The sequence below is a fragment of the Panulirus ornatus genome, chromosome 50 (assembly GCF_036320965.1).
Source record: "Panulirus ornatus isolate Po-2019 chromosome 50, ASM3632096v1, whole genome shotgun sequence".
Lineage (NCBI taxonomy): Eukaryota > Metazoa > Arthropoda > Malacostraca > Decapoda > Palinuridae > Panulirus > Panulirus ornatus.
This window is the reverse complement of record NC_092273.1, coordinates 10,385,074-10,408,366: the sequence shown is the minus strand read 5'-3', so window position 1 is coordinate 10,408,366 and position 23,293 is coordinate 10,385,074. Positions and strand designations below refer to the sequence as shown.

Below are 23,293 nucleotides of genomic sequence, written 5' to 3'. Positions count from 1 at the left end.
ATATGTATATGTCTGTGTGTATATGTATGTATATGTTGAGATGTATAGGTATGTATATGTGTGTGTGTGGACGTGTATGTATATACATGTGTATGTGGGTGGGTTGGGCCATTCATTCGTCTGTTTCCTTGAGCTACCTTGCTAACGTGGGAGACAGCGACAAATAACAAATAAATAATAAAAATATATATATATATATATATATATATATATATATATATATATATATATCCCTGGGGATAGGGATTAAGAATACTTCCCACGTATTCCCTGCGTGTCATAGAAGGCGACTTTTAAACTATTCGCCATTTCCCGCGTTAGCGAGGTAGCATTAAGAACAGAGGACTGGGCCTTTGAGGAATATCCTCAACTGGCCCCACTCTGTTCCTTCTTTTGGAAAATTAAAAAAAAAAACGAGAGGGGGGGATTTCCAGCCCCCCACTCCCTCCCCTTTTAGTCGTCTTCTACGACACGTAGGGAATACGTAGGAAGTATTCTTAATCCCCTATCCCCAGGGATAATATATATTTTTTTTTTTTTTTTTTTTTTGCTTTGTCGCTGTCTCCCGCGTTTGTGAGGTAGCGCAAGGAAACAGACGAAAGAAATGGCCCAACCCACCCCCATACACATGTATATACATACACATCCACACACGCAAATATACATACCTATACATCTCAATGTACACATATATATACACACACAGACACATACATATATACCCATGCACACAATTCACACTGTCTGCCTTTATTCATTCCCATCGCCACCTCGCCACACATGGAATACCATCCCCCTCCCCCCTCATGTGTGCGAGGTAGTGCTAGGAAAAGACAACAAAGGCCCCATTCGTTCACACTCAGTCCCTAGCTGTCATGCAATAATGCCCAAAACCACAGCTCCCTTTCCACATCCAGGGACCACACAACTTTCCATGGTTTACCCCAGACGCTTCACATGCTCTGATTCAATCCACTGACAGCACGTCGACCCTTGTATACCACATTATTCCAATTCACTCTATTCCTTGCACACCTTTCACTCTCCTGTATGTTCATGCCCCGACTGCTCAAAATATTTTTCACTCCATCCTTTCACCTCCACATCATCATCCAAGTTGGTACCCTAAATCATAAATGTGAAATGCCCCTCTATAGGTTGTCTTTACATGGGGATTTTCTGTACAGAGGAGAGGTTCTGATGGTATGCAATGGAAATGTATGGGGAGTTCCTGCCAGAGGAGAAATTCTGATGGTAAGTCATGGAATTATTTTTGGTTGTGAGCGTGGAAAGAGAGAAAATTCTAATCTCACTGTAAAATAAACTTCATGTGGAAAAGTGAAAGAAATCTGTGTTTACATTACTTGAGAAACTCGCATTTCAATCTAACAATCTGGGAAGCGATTTATATGAAACACATACGAGGAACAGTTTGCACTTGATCCACCCAATGGAAATAGAGAAAACAGACATGTCTTTAATCTAAGAAAAAATTCCAATAAAGTAATCTGATATTTTTTGAAAAGCTATAATACTGAAGAAATCTCAATTTAATGTCTAGCATTTTTTTTTTTTGACAAAATTGAATAAAACCTGTTTTTATACCCTATACAAGTTTACAGCTTTGCTTATCATACTGAAGTGAATCCATAACTAATGTCTGCAGTAATCACGAATAGTGTGTCTTATCACACTTAATTTGAGTACCTACATACCGTGCATTCTAAAATCATCCTAACATATATGTATATATACCATTTCTATGATATAAGGGAAACTAAAAAACATACAAATTATCACATACATGATGTTATACTCTTTTATTATCAAAGTCATCAAAGACAGACAACAAGAAATGTGTGCACTGTGTGCATAATGTTGTACCTTAATGTTTTGGTGCATCATTTTTTATTGGTATACCCACCTCCTCCTGAGCTGGAAGACTTTGTGGATGATCTGATGCATCGATGTCAGAATCGTCATCAGGGGGAGGGGGGGGAGGGGGCTCCGAGGGTGGGGCCGCCTGGGAAGGGCCGTCCGTCCACGTCACGTCTAGCACCTGAGTAACCCATGGCACAGTGCCAGAACCAGTCATGCATTAACTGCTAACTAGGTATGCTGCGACATTCCCATTATTGTTCAAGGCAATCTATATTCTGATAATCATCATTTCCTATCTTCACATGAAAATTTTTTAAAGAGAATACAACAGAATTTACTATTAAAACTAACCACACAGATGCTTTATCTTGAAAGTTAGTGGTAAATGTAAGCTGGTCCAAAACAGTGACATCAAAAGCCATTCATTAATAGCATTAAGCATTTTAAGGGTACCATCTGAGTATCCACATTTCAAGAAGCCCCAGTCTAAGTGAAAAATATGAGCTGAGAGCAATTACAGGCATTCATTCTACAGTTCACTGTAATGTTCTCTTTTCATGCCTCCTCTACAGCATGACAAGAGAATATCTGGTGTTACATCTTAAAGACAATAATTCAACAGTAGTTAAAAACAGTCAATTTGCTGTTGCAATCATTTGGTTACAGGATTTCTTGTAATTGTAAGACTACTTGCGACATATAAATGCCAACACTGTTAGTTCATGTAATTTTCTGAAACTTAGTAGATCCATGATGGTTAAACCCACTTAACTATCCCAGCTTTTCCCCATCAGCTGTTCAAGAAGAATTATGGATGTTTGCAAACAAGTTGACTCAGTCCTTGATATGTGTGTCAAATATAAACATCTGGTCACATTCGCTGACAAAATAACGGTCCTGACTTCTTAGATTCAGAATCTGAGCAATTATTTTATGAAACATAATTTCATTTGTTCACATTATTTTATTTATATATTTTGCTTTGTCGCTGTCTCCCGCGTTTGCGAGGTAGCACAGGGAAACAGACGAAAGAATGGCCTAACCCACCCACATACACATGTATATACATACAAGTCCGCACACGCAAATATACATACCTATACATCTCAATGTACACATATATATACACACACAGAAATATACATATATACACATGTACATAATTCATAGTCTGCCTTTATTTGTTCCCATTGCCACCCCGCCACACATGACATAACAACCCCCTCATGTGTGCAAGGTCACGCTAGGAAAAGACAACAAAGGCCACATTCGTTCACATTCAGTCTCTAGCTGTCATGTAATACTGCACCGAATCCACAGCTCCCTTTCAACATCCAGGCCCCACAGAACTTTCCATGGTTTACCCCAGACGCTTCACATGCCCTAGTTCAATCCATTGACAGCACGTTGACCCTGGTATACCACTTCGTTCCAATTCATTCTATTCCTTGCACGCCTTTCACCCTCCTACATGTTCAGGCCCCGATCACTCAAAATCTTTTTCACTCCATCTTTCCACCTCCAATTTGGTCTCCCACTTCTCCTCGTTCCCTCCACCTCTGACACATACATCCTCTTGGTCAATCTTTCCTCACTCATTCTCTCCATGTGGCCAAACCATTTCAAAACACCCTTTTCTGCTCTCTCAACCACACTCTTTTTATTACCACACATCTCTCTTACCCTATTATTACCTACTCGATCAAACCACCTCACACCACATATTGTCCTCAAACATCTCATTTCCAGCACATCCACCTTCCTACACACAACTCTATCTATAGCCCACGTCTTGGAGTCATATAACATTGATGGAACCATTATTCCTTCAAACATACCCATTTTTGCTTTCCGAGATAATGTTCTCGACTTCAACACATTCTTCAAGGCTCCCAGAACTTTCGCCCCCTCCCCCACACTATGATTCACTTCTGCTTCCGTGGTTCCATCCGCTGCCAAATCCACTCCCAGATATCTAAAACACTTTACTTCCTCCAGTTTTTCTCCATTCAAACTTACCTCCCAACTGACTTGACCCTCAACCCTACTGTACCTAATAACCTTGCTCTTATTCATATTTACTCTCAACTTTCTTCTTTCATACACTTTACCAAACTCAGTCACCAGCTTCTGCAGTTTCTCACATGAATCAGCCACCAGTGCTGTATCATCAGCGAACAACAACTGACTCACTTCCCAAGCTCTCACATCTACAACAGACCGCATACTTGCCCCTCTTTCCAAAACTCTTGCATTCACCTCCCTAACAACCCCATCCATATACAAATTAAACAACCTTGGAGACATCACACACCCCTGCCGCAAACCCACATTCACTGAGAACCAATCACTTTCCTCTCTTCCTACTTTCACATATGTGAATAAAAAATAATTCTTTACATGCTTACTGAATGTTGGCCCAGGGTTCATAGTTGATGGTATGATGGCTACCTATTTTCACACATATCATTTATCTATTCATAAGTATACCTTATACAATAAAAGCAATTGTCAGAAGTCTGTGAACTACTAAAGAGAAAATATTCTTTCTTATTTATTCAGTTTAGGTCAATTTTTTTATTCTGAGAGCAAAACCCTATACATAATTTGTAAAATTTTGGTGTGCATAATATTTCTTTATCCATTATGCTTTATCCCCATCTTACCTCTCGTCAGCTAATATCATGAACAAGAAATACTCGATGCAGAAGTCATAAACAATTAAAATATTGAAAAACTCTAAGTAAAGCTCAGCATGGGAACCAAATAAGAAATAGGTTTCGCTACGTGATGCAACATACCAACCTATCACCTGTTAGTATAAATGCCTGCTTTGAATTTCTATGTAAGTTCCAAAACTCCTAAAACTAAAAGCTTAATTTTTGTATTGCATGGTCTATTTAATGCTGGAAATTCAGCCTGTAATATGCTCTCAATCCCAAAATATATCTCTTTAGTAAAGCTATCCTTTAGTGTCGCTGCATACCAGTCAGCAAGCCCATACCACACATGCAGAAGTTGCAAAAAGAACATGGTAGTTACCATCACCAGATAAGATATGAATCTTTTTGCCCATAATGAAGGGTTCATAAAATACTTCTCTTGTGTAGTCTCCATAAAACGAATAGTAGATGATAAAACTTATAGACTTTTACACCTTTATATGATACCAGATATCTTAAAGCATGACTACTACTCGATTTATGAAGTTATAATCTTTTAGTGTTTATGTTAAATGCATGCCTAGATACCCCAAAAAGAACTGGAGTTTGTCCTTTGTCAGTTGTTTTAGTCACCCAAATAAGTGATAATTCTAGTTATGATTAACCAAGAAGCAAATCATGTAATTACAATACAGTATGTGTTTTGCTTTTGATATCTATACTGTACTATTCTACAGTAACCTTGTATACTAAAATGTACTACAAATGTTAATATCTAAAACAGTTAGTCATGTTAACTGCAGATGGGTGAAGCTATGTAAGCAGCCTGCATCCCTGCATGCCAGCTTGTAGCTGATTAATTTCATTAATACATTCTATAAATCATGAATATTTCAAACATTAAATATCTAAGGTGTTCTTATACTGACATCTTAGTTAAACAAACATGAGACTGAATGACATTCTTAAATAAGAGCATAGTATCTGAAGGGCAGAACAGAATCATTGAAGGTCTACATATATTTGACAGTCACTGTTTTCTTGTGATGTTTAACATGGTCATCCAGCAATAATCATAATATTCTGAATGTATGATCATCATCCGGCTCTGGTTCATGTAATTATGAAGTGATAACAACTTAACCTCCTTAAACATACCTCAGGAGTGTCAAAAGCAGGGGGTTTGATGGTTGTTGTTGGCACATGAGATGGTAACAATTCGGTTTGTCTGGTGTTAAACTGAACTTCTTCCCTTACCTCTTCCAGGGTCTGGTATTGGTGTTCATTAACTGCATCCTTATTTTCATCATCAACCTATATACAAGTATCATCATAAGAGAAACAGCTTAAGCCAAACACCCAATCATTATGTCAACAAATCATTTAGTCTGACCGTTTTTAAGGATAGTGTCTCCACAATTACATTTTCAATGTATCAGTTCTGAAAATACCATCAAGTCAAAACAGCCTTTTTATTAATCTTATATAATAATTAACTGGTTAGAAAAACAATATTACATAAAGAAAAATAATCTACGCAAGTCACAAAATACTATTCTGGGAGGAGGCTTTGATTAAACCATTCTAGCATTGCGTGGCACATCTGTGATAAAACGGAAAAACATACACTCCAATGTCTCCAGTTAAGCAACCTTAGGACCAAGTAGTTACAAAATTAGGGATTTTGCTAGAATATGAGTATTAATGTTGCCAAGCACACTAAATAAAAATTTATGCAACCTATTAAGTTTTATTATTCCACTATATAGTTCATGCAAACTTTAAGTTTCCATTCTGCAATGTGCTGGAGTTCTGTTGGCTGCATTCTTTTGCCTGACCCTATTTTCTTTACAGCAACTGAAATTCCATAGGCAAAACATTCCATATCAAGGGTAATCTCGCATGAAAAGAAAAAGGAAGAAACAAACATGGAAATTAATTGGAGCTCTGTAGGTGTTTGTAGCCCTGATTCCTCAGGGTAGAATGGTCACAAAAACAGGGAAACATGAGAGTAGTGAGAAAATTCCACAGCTAGTCAGTCTGGGGGAAAAAGGAGGTATCACAATGGTCAGTTTCCCCATCAGCCAAATTCTCAAGCGGCCAGTCTCCAGAGAGAAACAGTAGCCAGACACATGCTTTGGGTCCAAGCCTTGTTGGCAGGGACACAATCAGACAGCTCATTAGAACAGAGCCCAAAACAATGTTTTCACAACAAAGAGAGAGCAGTAACATCATTACAAAGAAAGGGATGGCTAAAAAGAAATGATTCCCGAGTATTAATAAGATGGATGGCTTCTAAATTCACTCTCATTAACAGAGAGCTGATGAAGCACCACCCAAGATATGTAAGCAGTACTCTAAAGGACACGAAGCCCATTTAGATATATAATAGATCCTCACAAGAAAAATAACTGTGATATCTACACAACACCCAAAGCTTTTGGGATGCAGACTTTATAATGCTGATCAGGCAACATTTCCAGGATAAAGTGAAGGACATGTCTATGTTGTAACATGGTTGAAACAAGGTGTTTTAAAACTGAACTTATTGAAATCTGTAACCCATGAAAATAGACAGAGGGAGAAACTGCATTTTGCACAATCAAATTTAACCAAGTTACTGCTTCTGCATTAATAATTATAATTGTTGCACATATCTGAACTAAGAGAGGAAACACGTTCAATGTGTGTGTATATCATTATTATTATCATCATACTTGTTTGCATTTCCTGTGTCAGAGAGGTAGCACCAGGAAACAAAGAAAGACCCATCCACTCATATATACATCCATGCCCATACAAATACATGTATATATATCCACATACGTATACATGTACATATTCATATTCGCTTGCCTTCATCCATTCCCGCTGCCACTCCACCCCACAGGAAACATCATCACCACCAAGGTAGCACCAGGGAAACAGACAAAAAAAAGGACACATTCATTCATACTCTGTCATGTGTAATGATTCCAAAACCACAATCCCCTATCCACAAAAAAAAAATATTTTCATAAAAATTCACCCTTTCCCGCATTCGTAAGGTAGTGTTAAGAACAGAGGACTGAGCCTGAGAGGGAATATCCTTACTTGGCCCCTTTCTATGTTCCTTCTTTTGGAAAATTAAAAAGTTTATATATATATATATATATATATATATATATATATATATATATATAGCGAATAGTATGAAAAAAAAAAAAAAAAAATATATATATATATATATATATATATATATATTATCCCTGGGGATAGGGGATTAAGAATACTTCCCACGTATTCCCTGCGTGTCGTAGAAGGCGACTAAAAGGGGAGGGAGCGGGGGGCTGGAAATCCTCCCCTCTCGTTTTTTTTTTTTTTTTTTTTTTTTTTTTCAATTTTCCAAAAGAAGGAACAGAGAATTGGGCCAGGTGAGGGTATTCCCTCAAAGGCCCAGTCCTCTGTTCTTAACGCTACCTCGCTAATGCGGGAAATGGCAAATAGTTTGAAAGAAAAAAGAAAAATATATATATATATATATATATATATATATATATGAATGGAGAAAAACTGGAGGAAGTGAAGTGTTTTAGATATCTGGGAGTGGATCTGGCAGCGGATGGAACCATGGAAGCGGAAGTGGATCATAGGGTGGGGGAGGGGGCGAAAATTCTGGGGGCCTTGAAGAATGTGTGGAAGTCGAGAACATTATCTCGGAAAGCAAAAATGGGTATGTTTGAAGGAATAGTGGTTCCAACAATGTTGTATGGTTGCGAGGCGTGGGCTATGGATAGAGTTGTGCGCAGGAGGATGGATGTGCTGGAAATGAGATGTTTGAGGACAATGTGTGGTGTGAGGTGGTTTGATCGAGTGAGTAACGTAAGGGTAAGAGAGATGTGTGGAAATAAAAAGAGCGTGGTTGAGAGAGCAGAAGAGGGTGTTTTGAAGTGGTTTGGGCACATGGAGAGAATGAGTGAGGAAAGATTGACCAAGAGGATATATGTGTCGGAGGTGGAGGGAACGAGGAGAAGAGGGAGACCAAATTGGAGGTGGAAAGATGGAGTGAAAAAGATTTTGTGTGATCGGGGCCTGAACATGCAGGAGGGTGAAAGGAGGGCAAGGAATAGAGTGAATTGGAGCGATGTGGTATACCGGGGTTGACGTGCTGTCAGTGGATTGAATCAAGGCATGTGAAGCGTCTGGGGTAAACCTATGGAAAGCTGTGTAGGTATGTATATTTGCGTGTGTGGACGTATGTATATACATGTGTATGGGGGGGGGGTTTGGGCCATTTCTTTCGTCTGTTTCCTTGCGCTACCTCGCAAACGCGGGAGACAGCGACAAAGTATAATAAATAAATAAACCCCGGTATACCACATCGCTCCAATTCACTCTATTCCTTGCCCTCCTTTCACCCTCCTGCATGTTCAGGCCCCGATCACACAAAATCTTTTTCACTCCATCTTTCCACCTCCAATTTGGTCTCCCTCTTCTCCTCGTTCCCTCCACCTCCGACACATATATCCTCTTGGTCAATCTTTCCTCACTCATTCTCTCCATGTGACCAAACCATTTCAAAACACCCTCTTCTGCTCTCTCAACCACAATCTTTTTATTACCACACATCTCTCTTACCCTATTATTACTTACTCGATCAAACCACCTCACACCACATATTGTCCTCAAACATCTCATTTCCAGCACATCCACCCTCCTGTGCACAACTCTATCCATAGCCCACGCCTTGCAACCATACAACATTGTTGGAACCACTATTCCTTCAAACATACCCATTTTTGCTTTCCGAGATAATGTTCTCGACTTCCACACATTCTTCAAAGCTCCCAGAATTTTCGCCCCCTCCCCCACACTATGATTCACTTCCTCTTCCATGGTTCCATCCGCTGCCAAATCCACTCCCAGATATCTAAAACACTTCACTTCCTCCAGTTTTTCTCCATTCAAACTTACCACCCAATTGACTTGACCCTCAACCCTACTGTACCTGATAACCTTGCTCTTATTCATATTTACTCTCAACTTTCTTCTTTCATACACTTTACCAAACTCAGTCACCAGCTTCTGCAGTTTCTCACAGGAATCAGCCACCAGCGCTGTATCATCAGCGAACAACAACTGACTCGCTTCCCAAGCTCTCTCTTCCACAACAGACTGCATACTTGCCCCTCTTTCCAAAACTCTTGCATTCACCTCACTAACAGCCCCATCCATAAACAAATCAAACAACCATGGAGACATCACACATCCCTTCCGCAAACCTACATTTATTGAGAACCAATCGCTTTCCTCTCTTCCTACACATACACATGCCTTACATCCTCGATAAAAACTTTTCACTGCTTCTAACAACTTGCCTCCCACACCATACATTCTTAATACCTTCCCAGAGCATCTCTATCAACTCTATCATATGCCTTGCTACATACAAATCCATTTGCTTTTCTAAGTATTTCTCACATACATTCTTCAAAGCAAACGCCTGATCCACACATCCTCTACCACTTCTGAATACTTCCCATGCATTCCCTGCGTGTCATAGAAGGCGACTAAAGGGGATGTGAGCAGGGGGCTAGAAACCCTCCCCTCCTTGTATTTTGATTTTCTAAAAGGGGAAGCAAAAGATAATAAGAGGGTTGATGTGCTGTCAATGGACTGAACCAGGGCATGTGAAGTGTCTGGGGTAAACCATGGTAAGTTTTGTGGTGCCTAGATATGGAAAGGGAGCTGTGGTTTTGGTGCATTACACATGACAGCTAGAGACTGAGTGTGAATGAATGTGGCCTTTAGTGTCTTTGGTGATGGGAATGGATTAAGGCTACAGTTGAGAGAGAGAGAGAGAGAGAGAGAGAGAGAGAGAGAGAGAGAGAGAGAGAGAGAGAGAGAGAGAGAGAGAGAGAGAGAGAGAGAGAGAGAGGCATGCAAGGAATAGAGTGAACTGGAACAATGTGGTATACCGGGGTCAACGTGCCAGTCAATGGACTGAACCAGGGCATGTCAAGTGTCTGGGATAAACCATAGGAAAGTCTGTGAGGCCTGGATGTGGATGGTTAGCTAATGTTTCAATGCATTACATATGGCAGCTAAAGACTGTGTGTGAATGAATGTGTCCTGCTTTGTCTGTTTTCTAGCGTTACCTTGCTGAAGCAGGGGTTAGCGATGCTGCTTCCTGTGGGGCAGGGTAGCTTCAGGAATGGATGAGGGCAAGCAGATATGAATATAAACAAGTGTATATATGTATATGCCTGTGTATGTGTATGTATATGTGCATTTGCATATACATATGTATATGAGTGAATGGGTGATTCTTCATCTGTGTCTTGGTGCCACCTTGCTAACGCAGGAAATGGCGCTCAAGTATAACGAATATATAAATAATAATAAAAGTCATCTAAATTCATTACAAGTATCATCATTTACCTTCTCATAGATATTTTCATACATTGGTTCCTCCGTTATATTTTCGTAGATATTCTCAGCATGGCCAGGGGATTCTTCATATGAACCATCAACTTGTTCATAATCACTGATTACCTGCACAGAATTTTACAGAAATAACAAATACAGATAAACAAAACAAGTAACAGAGACAACAATGGATCACAAAACAAATATTTCCCACAATAAACATCAAAAACCAACAAGGAAAAATGAAATAAATGTTGATATACAAACCTCATTAATATCATCATCAGTATAAGGTTTAGCTCCCTCAAGTGAATCATCTTCATTGGTTGGAGAAACAGGTAAGGGAACTGTGGGAGTGTTTTGCATTGGAGAACCTAACAGAGGAGTTTCCTCAAGTTTAGAAGCAATCTCAAACATTTGGGCATTTACCTGTTTGGAGTGAATGATGAAAAATTTTAAAAGACAAAGAAACAAATGCAATAACCAAGAAAATACCATCTTTATGAATTTTTGTACAGTTGCTGTTATTTGGTCTGATTTTAAATGTTAATAGTTATTTTCATAAGAAAAGTATCTTTTGATTTTTGGATAAGATAGTTATCATCAACATAACCGGTTAAAACCTTATTTAAGGTACCAAACCAGAAATTCAAATCATTTATAGAACCAAGAATTTTCATATACACAGTCTACTGATCACTGCAAAAGTGTATAAAATATAAATTATCATCACACAGAAGTGTGGTGTTGCAGTAAGCAAAGCAGCTAACAAAATCAATTCTGAAAGTGATGGAAAAAGGTGAAATAAATTTGGATGAGTCGAAGTTCTCTTTTCTGAACCTTAACAAGCAAACCAAGGATGTGTTCAATTCTCATTTGTATTTGAATTTGAAAAATATCCCTCTAAGTCTCAGTCATCTGATCTTGAAGCTACCTTGCTGATGTGGGAAATGGCAAATATGCATGAAATTATTTTTGAAATATCATATCTACAAATAGCATAGTAGGAAGAATGCCCCTAGTGTTGCATAAGCACACCAACTGATGACATTGCATGCTCTCGCTGTCTAGAAAATAAAATTTCTTTCTGTTCAAACACAGGATACTAAAGGGCAAGTGGATGATCAACATGTCCACAGCTCACCTTATTTCATATATGTTCAAGCTCTTAGACTCTGCTCAGAATGAAACAAAAAACTTATAATAAATGGATGAGAATTAAAGTTCGTACGACAAAAATGTGTCGTAAGTGAGGTAATGAGCAGTCTCATGGGAACTTTCGATACAAAAGATAGAAAACTATGATGAAATTATTCAATTTATATATGAGAAGAAAAATCTAATACTCTTAACTATCTATACATGATGCCTGTTTCCTTCAGGAACTCCCTCATGGAGGTGGCCACAGTAAAAGTATCCTTAACTGGTGAACTTCTGTGCCAATTTTTAGCCTTTAGTGCCTCACCCTTAACAGGCCACTGGCAGCCGGCAACTCTAGCACAGTGTTTTCAAAGGCTCCTACGTAATGTTTCTACCAAATACCTCTACCTAATATGTCAATCTAATCTAATACTCTGTGCTCACCAAGTACGTAAGCATGATGAAGATAATAAGTTGGAAAGAATTCTAAAACACTTTACAAAAATCTGAGGGATTGGAATGCATGATCTATCATTACTGATACTTAAAAAAATTGAATGATACTGTCTATAGAGGACAGAAAAATATATAATATCATGCATGGCAACAATAACTTCAAGCATTAAAACTTCATAATATAAAAGAAAGAAAAATAGCAATCAAATCCATGAAAATTCATAAGATTGAATAAAAGGCAATAATTTAAATATTTGACACCCCAGCAAGAGAAATGTTGAGACTCATCAATGTTTTGTCCAACGGCTTCTACAATCTTAAAGTGATGATTGGACAGTTAGTTACAAACTGTCCAAGCTTAACATGGGTACAAAACTATGTGGCAGCAGATAAAACACTTCTGTGAGCCAAATACTGTACGTGGTGAGCACTGCTAGCCATGCTTCATGGCAAAATCTCATTACAAGTACTCCCAAATAATACTAGTTGAGGGTACATTCAAAATAAAGCAATAAATCAGTTGACAAGTATGGTGGAGAACACCCTTGAAACCGTAAAATAAGTTTGGAAGTCGAGCAAAACACGTCAGAACAGTACCCGATAAACTAATCCTCTGATGTATCTCATAAGCAGATATAAGAGAACTATGGAAACAAAGGACATCATGATAACACATAAAATTTTCAACGAAAATACCAAAAACACTGCTGTGAAAAATAAAACAAAACGATTGACATTTTCAATCAATTCTTTCACTGTGGTCTCTAATTGTTTTCAATTTGCACTTTACTCAAAATCCAACTTCCGCCCATTACTAATAATTCAAAACTGGCTCCAATTTTGTTGGCATGTTAAGAAAAGTTGCCAAAAGCCATAGGCCACACTAATGAGAAAGACAGCAAAGGGCTTAAGGGATTAGTTATCCCTATATATCAGAGGAAAGAAAATGATGTTGCATTGTTGCATCAGGGGAATAAACTCTCACTTTGTTTACATGGAGTGTTCTTGAAAATTTCAATAACCATGCAAAATGTATTTTTGTATGAATCATGTGTTAAATCAAATCATAAAAAGCACTAACACAAAAAATATTGTGGTGATGTATATGGAATGAGGAAAATTCAATATCCCAACATCTATCTATCTATATTTGAAGCCTGTTCCAACTGGAATTCCCTTAAAGGAGTGGTTATGGCAACAGTCTCCATAACTAAAGAACTCCAGTGCTACTTCTTAGCCTTTAGTGCCTCACCCTTAACAGGCTACTGGCTGAAGTCAAGTCCAGCATACTATCTGCAGAGTCCTACTTAATGTTCCTAATAACTACTCCTATCTAAAGCTCCTACCTACTACTTCTACCTTATGTTCCTGCCTAAGTGTTTCAACCTAATACTTCTAACTAATGCTTCTACCATTTTGCTAAAAGGCAGTGCTAGCTTATAGTGGACTAACAACCTGCTCTATGCAAACCTGACAGTGCTTCCCTAAAGAGGAAACAAAATGAGCCATGAAGTGATTTTTCCTAAAAGGCGCATTCATGTTCCTAAAAATACCTTATTAAAGTGAATCAAGTTAAATAAAAACAGGAAAAACAGTAACAAAAAAGAGCCATGAGTGAATGTGAGCAAATGGGGCCATTGTCTATTCATGGTGCTACCATTCAAAATATTCTTGGAAATAATCTTGCTCTTGACTATAATGCCACCAAAATCCTCTAACATCCTAGGATTACACCCACAGAAAATAACATGCAGTTGTTATGTAATCTACCGCTGGATATGATTAAACAAAAGTCAAGAGCAAGGGTAGTGGGGTCCTGTACTAATCTCACTCCACCTTACTCTCAATGAAATCACTCAAAGTCTCTCATTTGTTTAAATTTCACTTCTTCACTTTCCTCATCAACTGATACATATAACTTTCTCCTCATCACTTGGATCACCCAAAATTCTTTTTTTTGCAGAATCACTTGAAGAGTGACCTAGACATCCATGGCCAAGCACCTATAACAGTAATCATATGAGTCATGAGGAAAGCTGGGTATGTATGCAAAGGACGGAAAAGTTAGACTGTTATATGACAAAAGCGGTCCTTCCCTGTAAAATAATTGTGATGATGGCCTTCAATTAAGTATCAAAATATAAAAAAAGAACATCAAAGTATGCAAAGAAATTTAGCAGAATACCATACCCAGAAGCTTTAAACTACTAACATAAGTAATTACAAATGAAATGATAATCTTTCTATTTAGCCCTAATGGTTAATATGTATGCAACAAAAGCCAAATGTTAACATATAAAGCTTTCATGCATTACACAATTATATACTAAAATCACATAGCAGCTTAAACACAAAACATCTCACTGTTACTGCATGCTCCATCAAAAGTCTGCAACATGAAGCTGATGTGACCACAAGAAAATGCGTCAAATAAAATGCACATATCTACACGACAGAAGCACAAACTTAGGATAATTTCAAATGCAGACAAATTTTGATTCTGAGACAAATTGACTTTTTCAGAAAACACAGAATCTCACTGCACCTTTATGCATTCAATCTTTTGTTCCTAATTAAATGGAAAGTCCCTGCATATGCCAATGCCATGAAAAACACAAACAAAATAAATGTAACAACTGATAAATCCAAAATACGCCCACAGATCAGGAATAGTTGCCCCGTCTAAGATGCTTTAAGCTGGATCACAATGTAGATGTGCCAAGTATTTTCCTGAAATTTTACCTCTTATTTCATCATGTTCAAGCATTACCAGTGACTTGGAGTTGTATAAAGATACTTTTACTGATATTCTGCTTACTATAACTATGAATAGAGATACAAGGAATACAAGTCATATAATGCAAAAACACACTCAAAAAGTTACTAAATGCTAAAGCAACAGCAATATTAATAGCAAATTTAATTAAAACAAAGTCACACACAGAAGCTCTGATTACAAGTGTGACAAACCTCTGGACTGAGGTACTGGAAAATAGAATACATAGGAGCTGAGTCAACATCACGAATCACTTGGCACTTCTCTACAGTTTCGTAGATGGTAGAGCGTTTAGCTGGATCCTGAACAATAGCAGACTCTGGTTCATCACTCACCATGGGGACTGTTTGCATTACACATTTTTCTTCCAACCTAGAACCCTCAAGATCCACCACCATGTAAGGGGTCGAAGGAATGCGTCCTGGGATGTTTATCAGTGAACGTGCTGGGCGCATTTTTACCTCCACCTGTGGATCATCCAAATGTTCCAAACTGACAGATCGATCTTTGTTCTTGATCATTTCTTCTCGAGGATTTGAAGTATAAGAATCTGCTAACTGTTCCAGCTGTTCATATGATGCAATTTTGTTCTTCAAAGTCGGGTCTCCCTGGGGGATGGTCTTGCGTTCTCGTACCTTTTCATCTTCTCCATTTTCAATACTAGTGAATGATGCAAGTTTCTTATGAAAATTAACATCTCTTTCAGGTGTCTTCTTTCTAACTGGCTGTGAATCAGTATCTTTATTAACAAATGCTGCTCGTTTCTCTTGGAACTTAACATCTCTAGTTGGAGTTACACCACGCACTTTGTTGCTTTCCATATCAAGATTCTCAAATGATGCTACCTTACTCCGAAGGTTTGTGTCCCGAGTAGGAGTAACACCTCGAACTTTAGGAGTCTCAGTCTCAAGATTTTCAAAAGATGCTACCTTGTTTCTTAAAGTGCTAGATATATCAAGAGATCTTCTGTTGGTCAATTTCTGATCCCTCTCACTTTGAATTGGTGATGAGTCATGCATTTCAAACATAGACCTTCTTTTACCAATATCAACTTTACTTGATTTTTCTCTCATAGTTACTCTTGGTTCTGGGCTTGTTCTGAAGTCCCTCTCCATCTCTTTTGTAAAGAAGTTGAGTTTTTCTTCCATCTTATTACTTTTATTTGGACTTGGTGAACAGCCATTCATACGAGACTTATCATCCTTTCTTTCGTCATCCTTACTACAGCTTGTATTACTATTCAAACTTGTGATGCTAGAAGTTCTCTTCTTAGCACTGTTTTCAGCATATTGCCTGTACCCTGCTATGGCTTTGTCATATGTATATTCATCTGTATGAATCGTGGCGGAGTGAAAACCTTCAGTTATCAAGCTAGAACCATGACCATTAATATGGGGTTCTTCTTCCTTTGATACCCCATGATCCAGAAGAGAATCATGCGCTTCCTTTTTGTCTCCCTGTAAACAAAATTATTTTATCAGTTAAATGTACAATATTATCTATTATAAAGACATTATGTAATAGACACAGAAACACATGCCTAAAGTACTAATTCTGTTCCACATACATCATACAATACATCTTAAAAAAACATACATATAATATATTTTCTGCAGTATCAATCATTGTGCTTAATAATCACACTCACTAGAGCTGAAGATGTGTCACTGATATTATCTTCAGCAAACACACCATCACTGCCAGTGTCAGAGCCTGTGCAAAAGCCAGCATCACTTTTGGCATCTTTGTTGTCCTGGTCTAAGTCCTTAACATCATTCTCTTCATGTGCATCATTAAGGGAACTTGTACTCTTAGCTGAAGATAACCCAAGGCCAGTCAGGTCATTCTGGTCATCATCATGAACTACCAAGTTATATCGCCGTCCTCTTTTATTCCTGTTGACAATAGAGAAGTGGAATTACCATAAAGCAATAGTTACTTAGAGAAGCAGAAAGCATGCATTTAGGTATTTGAAATGATATACTTCAGAGTTCAGTTTCATGTTCACAAAGCAGTATTACAAGAGGAGCAGTTACTGGGGAAAAGTCAAAGTTCTGAAGTAGTATGGTCATGCGCAAATGTTTGAAATGTACATTTGAGAGCAATGACTGGAGAGAGAGTGAAGGGTAACACTGATCTTCAGAGAGGTAATGTAAGGGATATGTAGAGAAAGTGGTCTTTACAAGTGATTTTCCAAGACCTACTCAATTATCAATTATGAGTATGGTAATAAATGATTTGGATGGTGTGTGCAATATCTTCAGGAGGATGAGAGGTGTGCACTGGATCAATGAACTGGACTAATGAGGTACAGTAAGTGGGAGATGCCTTGTTGTCAATGGACTGAATCAGGGCATTATAAAGTGGTCAAAGGTAAACCACAGACAGAGTGGTCTGTGGAGATTGCCTATGGATGGCATGTTATAGTTTCAGTACATATAGTATGCATGGCAGATAGAGACTGGATGTTTGCAAGTATGAATGTTGTCTGTTTATATTGATATCAACTTGCTGAACTGGGAAAGACAATGTATTCTATCAATACAAGATAATAAGTATACCCCTATGGAATACTGATATCCCTATCCTTTGCTACCCTATGGGGCTGGAGTTTAGAGTTTCCTATGGAAAAAGGGAGCCTGTAAGCATGTGATCCATGGCATACAAATAGACTCAACTGTTACTAATAATAACTAATAATCATAATAATAATAACAATAATAATAATGTGGGAAAGGAAAAGACTGAGAGTAAATGAGAATAAAAGCAAGGTTATTAAGCTAGTTGGAATGTGAGTTTGAATGGAAATAATCAGGAGGAAATAAAGTCTTTACGATATCTGGGAGTGGATATGGCAGTAAATGGAACCAAGGGAGCTGAAGTGAGCCATAGACTGGCTGAAAGGGCGAAGTTTCTGGGCACACTGAGGACTGTGTGGAAAGAGAGGTCACTGTCTGTGAGGGTAAAGATGGGTATGTTTGATGGTAAAGTAGTTCCAATGGTGCTGTAAGGATGTAAGATGTACAACCTACATGAAAAAGCACAGAACAGGATGAATGAATTCTACAAAATGTTTGAGGGCAATCTGTGGTGTGATGAGGGATGATCAAGTAAAAAATGACAAGGTAAGAAAGATGCGTGGTAGTAAGAGGAGCATGTAAAAGACAACTATAGAGAAGGGTACAGAAATCACTTGAACATATGGAGAGGATAAGTGAGTAGACAATGACTAAAAGGGTGTTTATACTGGACGTCAAGGGAACAAGGAAAATGGGGAAAATGAAGGAAGAGGGAGAAATCAAAGAGGATGGAGTGAAAGATGAACATGCAGGAGGGTGTGGGGCATGCAGGAGACACAGCAAACTGGAGTGATGTGGTATACAGAGGGTAACAGACTGTCAATGAGATGAACCAGGACATATGAAGTGGTCAGAGGAAACCATGGAAAGATCTGTGGGACTTGGGTGTAGGTAAGGGGCTCTGGTTTTGGTGTTTCACAGCTAGAGTCTGGATGCGAGTGAATGAAGCCAATCTTCTTCTGTTCCTGGCACTACCTCATTAATGAAGGAAATGGCAAAGTAAAAGAAAAAATAATATTAGTATCATTTCTTTTTTTCTACTTGCTCGCCATTTCTTGGATTAACGAGGAAACAACAAGAACAGATGAAGAACAACCTCAGTTCTTCACATCCTCTCTCTAGCTGTCAGGTATAATGCACTGAAACCAAAGTTCCCAACCACATCCATGCCTCAAAGACCTTTCCAAGTTCTCCCATGTCCACTTCATGAGCTCTGATTCAGCCCAGTGACAACACATCACCTATGTATACCACACCCCTCCTTGCTCTATTTCATGGATGCTTCTCATGTTCAGGCCCCAATAACTCAAGCCTTCTTTCACTCCATCCTTCCATCTCCTTGGTGTCCCAATCCCTTTTCCGTCTAAACTTCTGACATGCATATCCTGTAATGTGCATTACGCATGAAAAACATAGAATAGATGTGAGCAAGTGTGGCCTTTCTTTGTCAGTTCCTGGAGCTACATTGCTAGCATGGGATATGGCACATATATCCTCTTTGTCAACCTTTCCTTATTCATTCATTCCACATGTCCAAACCATTTCAACACACCCTCTTCTGCTCTCTCTGATGTCTGTTCCAATTGGAGCTCCCTCATAGGGGTGGCCACAACTAAAGAACTCCAGTGCCACTTCTTAGCCTTTAGTGCCTCACCCTTGACAGGTCACTGGCAGAGGGCACAGTGTTTGCAGAAGCTCCTAATTAATGTTCCTAGTGACTACTTTTATTTAATGCTCCTACCCACTGCTTCTACCTAATGTTTCTGCCTAAATGTTCCTACCTACTACTTCTATCTACTGCTTCTACCATTTTGACAAAAGACAGGGCCAGGACACAGTGCTCACCATGGGAAACTCTAAAGCTACGAAGAATGAGCTGCAAAAGTTAAGTGTTGCCAAGTGTTACATATAACAAGTAGAGATTGTATGTTTGTGGACAGAATGTCAGAAGTCCACATATTGAACCCTCAGAAGATAATAATTAGTGTAAGTGTACCATATCTAGTAAGTCAATATATCTCATACAAAAATTTGGAGCATTCAGATGTATGCTAATGAGGAGACTAGTTAAATTACTTTATATATTCAGGTGCAGAAATCTTATCACAACCATCAGACCATATACATAAGTTCTACGGAACTTCTTCTGCATGTGGTTACACCACTAGCAAGAAGTCACCTTTACTGAGGCTGTATCATCCTCACTAGACCGAAAGGAGCTATTTTATTCAAGAGGAATCCATTATCTCCATACTCCTAAGTGAGTGTAAATCCATAAATGGGGCCCTGGGATTGTATGATTATGATAACAATAATAATATTGTTCATCAATGTGTAAAAAACCTTGCTACAATCTACCATGTATATGAAATGTTTTGTTCCTACTCACTTATCTTCCTGCATTTCACTGAATGTTTTGCTTTTACGTCTTGTGCGGACCAATTCCTCCTCTTGCTCATTTTTCTTTATTTCAATTACTCGCTCCAAAACTTCTTCATTACGCTTCCTTCGAGAGCTCTTCCATTTGTCTAAATTCTGTAAGAAGGTAAATACATCAATTCTACATAGATACAAAATCCATACATAGGAATCTCAAGCACCTGGTGAGTAGCATACTTGCATCAATTATTCAAAAAATCTATAAATCATCAACTGTTGTACTGATAATACAAATATTACAACACACAAGTAACTAGAATCCACTATTTGGAGTATGTTGAAACAACATTATATCATAAATGGATAATCATCAAATATTACATTTAATCTACTTCTGTGAAGTTAAAACATTTCTACAATTCTTTGTCAATGATAAAATACAAAAATATTGAAATAAAGTGGTTACTTGCTATTTACATTTCAATGCACTTTATATATATATAATGTCTATTCATAATGACTATAATACTGTACTGTAAATTCTTTATGGTTCAAATCTTTAGAATATTTCGTACTTCATCTGTTTTTGTGAAATAAGAATTTACATATTGTTTACCAAAAGACAAAAACCAACAATAATGTATTTCTGAGCAAAAAGTATCTAATAATACATTCCATTAAATATTATACTTGATCGCCATCTCCCGCGTCAGTGAAGTAGTGCCGGGAAACAGACTAAGAATGGCCCATCCACTCATACATGCATATATATTCTTTTCTTTCATACTATTCGCCATTTCCCGCATTAGCGAGGTAGCATTAAGAACAGAGGACTAGGCCTTTGAGGGAATATCCTCACCTGGCCCCCTTCTCTGTTCCTTCTTTTGGAAAATTAAAAAAAAAAAAATGAGAGGGGAGGATTTCCAGCCCCCGCTCCCTTCCCTTTTAGTCGCCTTCTACGACATGCAGGGAATACGTGGGAAGTATTCTTTCTCCCCTAACCCCAGAAATATATATATATATATTTTTTTTTATTCATTTTGCCTTGTTGCTGTCTCCCGCATTAGCGAGGTAGCGGATGGAACCATAGAAGCGGAAGTGGATCATAGGGTGGGGGAGGGGGCGAAAATCCTGGGAGCCTTGAAGAATGTGTGGAAGTCGAGAACATTATCTCGGAAAGCAAAAATGGGTATGCTTGAAGGAATAGTGGTTCCAACAATGTTGTATGGTTGCGAGGCGTGGGCTATGGATAGAGTTGTGCGCAGGAGGGTGGATGTGCTGGAAATGAGATGTTTGAGGACAATGTGTGGTGTGAGGTGGTTTGATTGAGTAAGTAACATAAGGGTAAGAGAAATGTGTGGAAATAAAAAGAGCGTGGTTGAGAGAGCAGAAGAGGGTGTTTTGAAATGGTTTGGTCACATGGAGAGAATGAGTGAGGAAAGATTGACCAAGAGGATATATGTGTCGGAGGTGGAGGGAACGAGGAGAAGTGGGAGACCAAATTGGAGGTGGAAAGATGGAGTGAAAAAGATTTTGTGTGATCGGGGCCTGAACATGCAGGAGGGTGAAAGGAGGGCAAGGAATAGAGTGAATTGGATCGATGTGGTATACCGGGGTTGACGTGCTGTCAGTGGATTGAATCAGGGCATGTGAAGCGTCAGGGGTAAACCATGGAAAGCTGTGTAGGTATGTATATTTGCGTGTGTGGACGTGTATGTATATACATGTGTATGGGGGTGGGTTGGGCCATTTCTTTCATCTGTTTCCTTGCGCTACCTCGCAAACGCGGGAGACAGCGACAAAAAAAAAAAAAAGAAAATATATATATATATATATATATATATATATATATATATATATATATATATATATATATATATATATATATATATATATCTATATCTATATTTTTTTTTTTTTGCCGCTGTCTCCCGCGTTCGCGAGGTAGCGCAAGGAAACAGACGAAAGAAATGGCCCAACCCACCCCCATACACATGCCTTGATTCAATCCACTGACAACACGTCAACCCCGGTATACCACATCGCTCCAATTCACTCTATTCTTTGCCCTCCTTACACCCTCCTGCATGTTCAGGCCCCGATCACACAAAATCTTTTTCACTCCATCTTTCCACCTCCAATTTGGTCTCCCTCTTCTTCTCGTTCCCTCCACCTCCGACACATATATCCTCTTGGTCAATCTTTCCTCACTCATTCTCTCCATGTGACCAAACCATTTCAAAACACCCTCTTCTGCTCTCTCAACCACGCTCTTTTTATTTCCACACATCTCTCTTACCCTTACATTACTTACTCGATCAAACCACCTCACACCACACATTGTCCTCAAACATCTCATTTCCAGCACATCCATCCTCCTGCGCACAACTCTATCCATAGTCCACGCCTCGCAACCATACAACATTGTTGGAACCACTATTCCTTCAAACATACCCATTTTTGCTTTCCGAGATAATGTTCTCGACTTCCACACATTCTTCAAGGCTCCCAGAATTTTCGCCCCCTCCCCCACCCTATGATCCACTTCCGCTTCCATGGTTCCATCCGCTGCCAGATCCACTCCCAGATATCTAAAACACTTCACTTCCTCCAGTTTTTCTCCATTCAAACTCACCTCCCAATTGACTTGACCCTCAACCCTACTGTACCTAATAACCTTGCTCTTATTCACATTTACTCTTAACTTTCTTCTTCCACACACTTTACCAAACTCAGTCACCAGCTTCTGCAGTTTCTCACATGAATCAGCCACCAGCGCTGTATCATCAGCGAACAACAACTGACTCACTTCCCAAGCTCTCTCATCCCCAACAGACTTCATACTTGCCCCTCTTTCCAAAACTCTTGCATTCACCTCCCTAACAACCCCATCCATAAACAAATTAAACAACCATGGAGACATCACACACCCCTGCCGCAAACCTACATTCACTGAGAACCAATCACTTTCCTCTCTTCCTACACGTACACATGCCTTACATCCTCGATAA

At 38.7% G+C, this 23,293-nt stretch overlaps 1 protein-coding gene across 27 annotated transcripts in view; it reads right to left on the bottom strand.

Moving 5' to 3' along the window:
* Positions 1 to 23,293, bottom strand: part of smash (smallish) — a 435,656-nt gene that overhangs the window by 31,717 nt on the left and 380,646 nt on the right. For 16 of the 27 annotated variants that reach the window (XM_071691393.1, XM_071691391.1, XM_071691418.1 and 13 more), the window contains 7 exons: positions 20,293 to 20,438; positions 16,973 to 17,219; positions 15,519 to 16,781; positions 11,220 to 11,381; positions 10,965 to 11,078; positions 5,703 to 5,858; positions 1,925 to 2,059 (listed from right to left, as the gene is read on the bottom strand). In XM_071691393.1, the coding sequence (XP_071547494.1) occupies positions 1,925 to 2,059; positions 5,703 to 5,858; positions 10,965 to 11,078; positions 11,220 to 11,381; positions 15,519 to 16,781; positions 16,973 to 17,219; positions 20,293 to 20,438 (2,223 nt within the window). The remainder of the gene's footprint in view (positions 1 to 1,924; positions 2,060 to 5,702; positions 5,859 to 10,964; positions 11,079 to 11,219; positions 11,382 to 15,518; positions 16,782 to 16,972; positions 17,220 to 20,292; positions 20,439 to 23,293) is intronic. The other 11 variants (XM_071691413.1, XM_071691414.1, XM_071691415.1 and 8 more) reach the window with 7 other exon arrangements.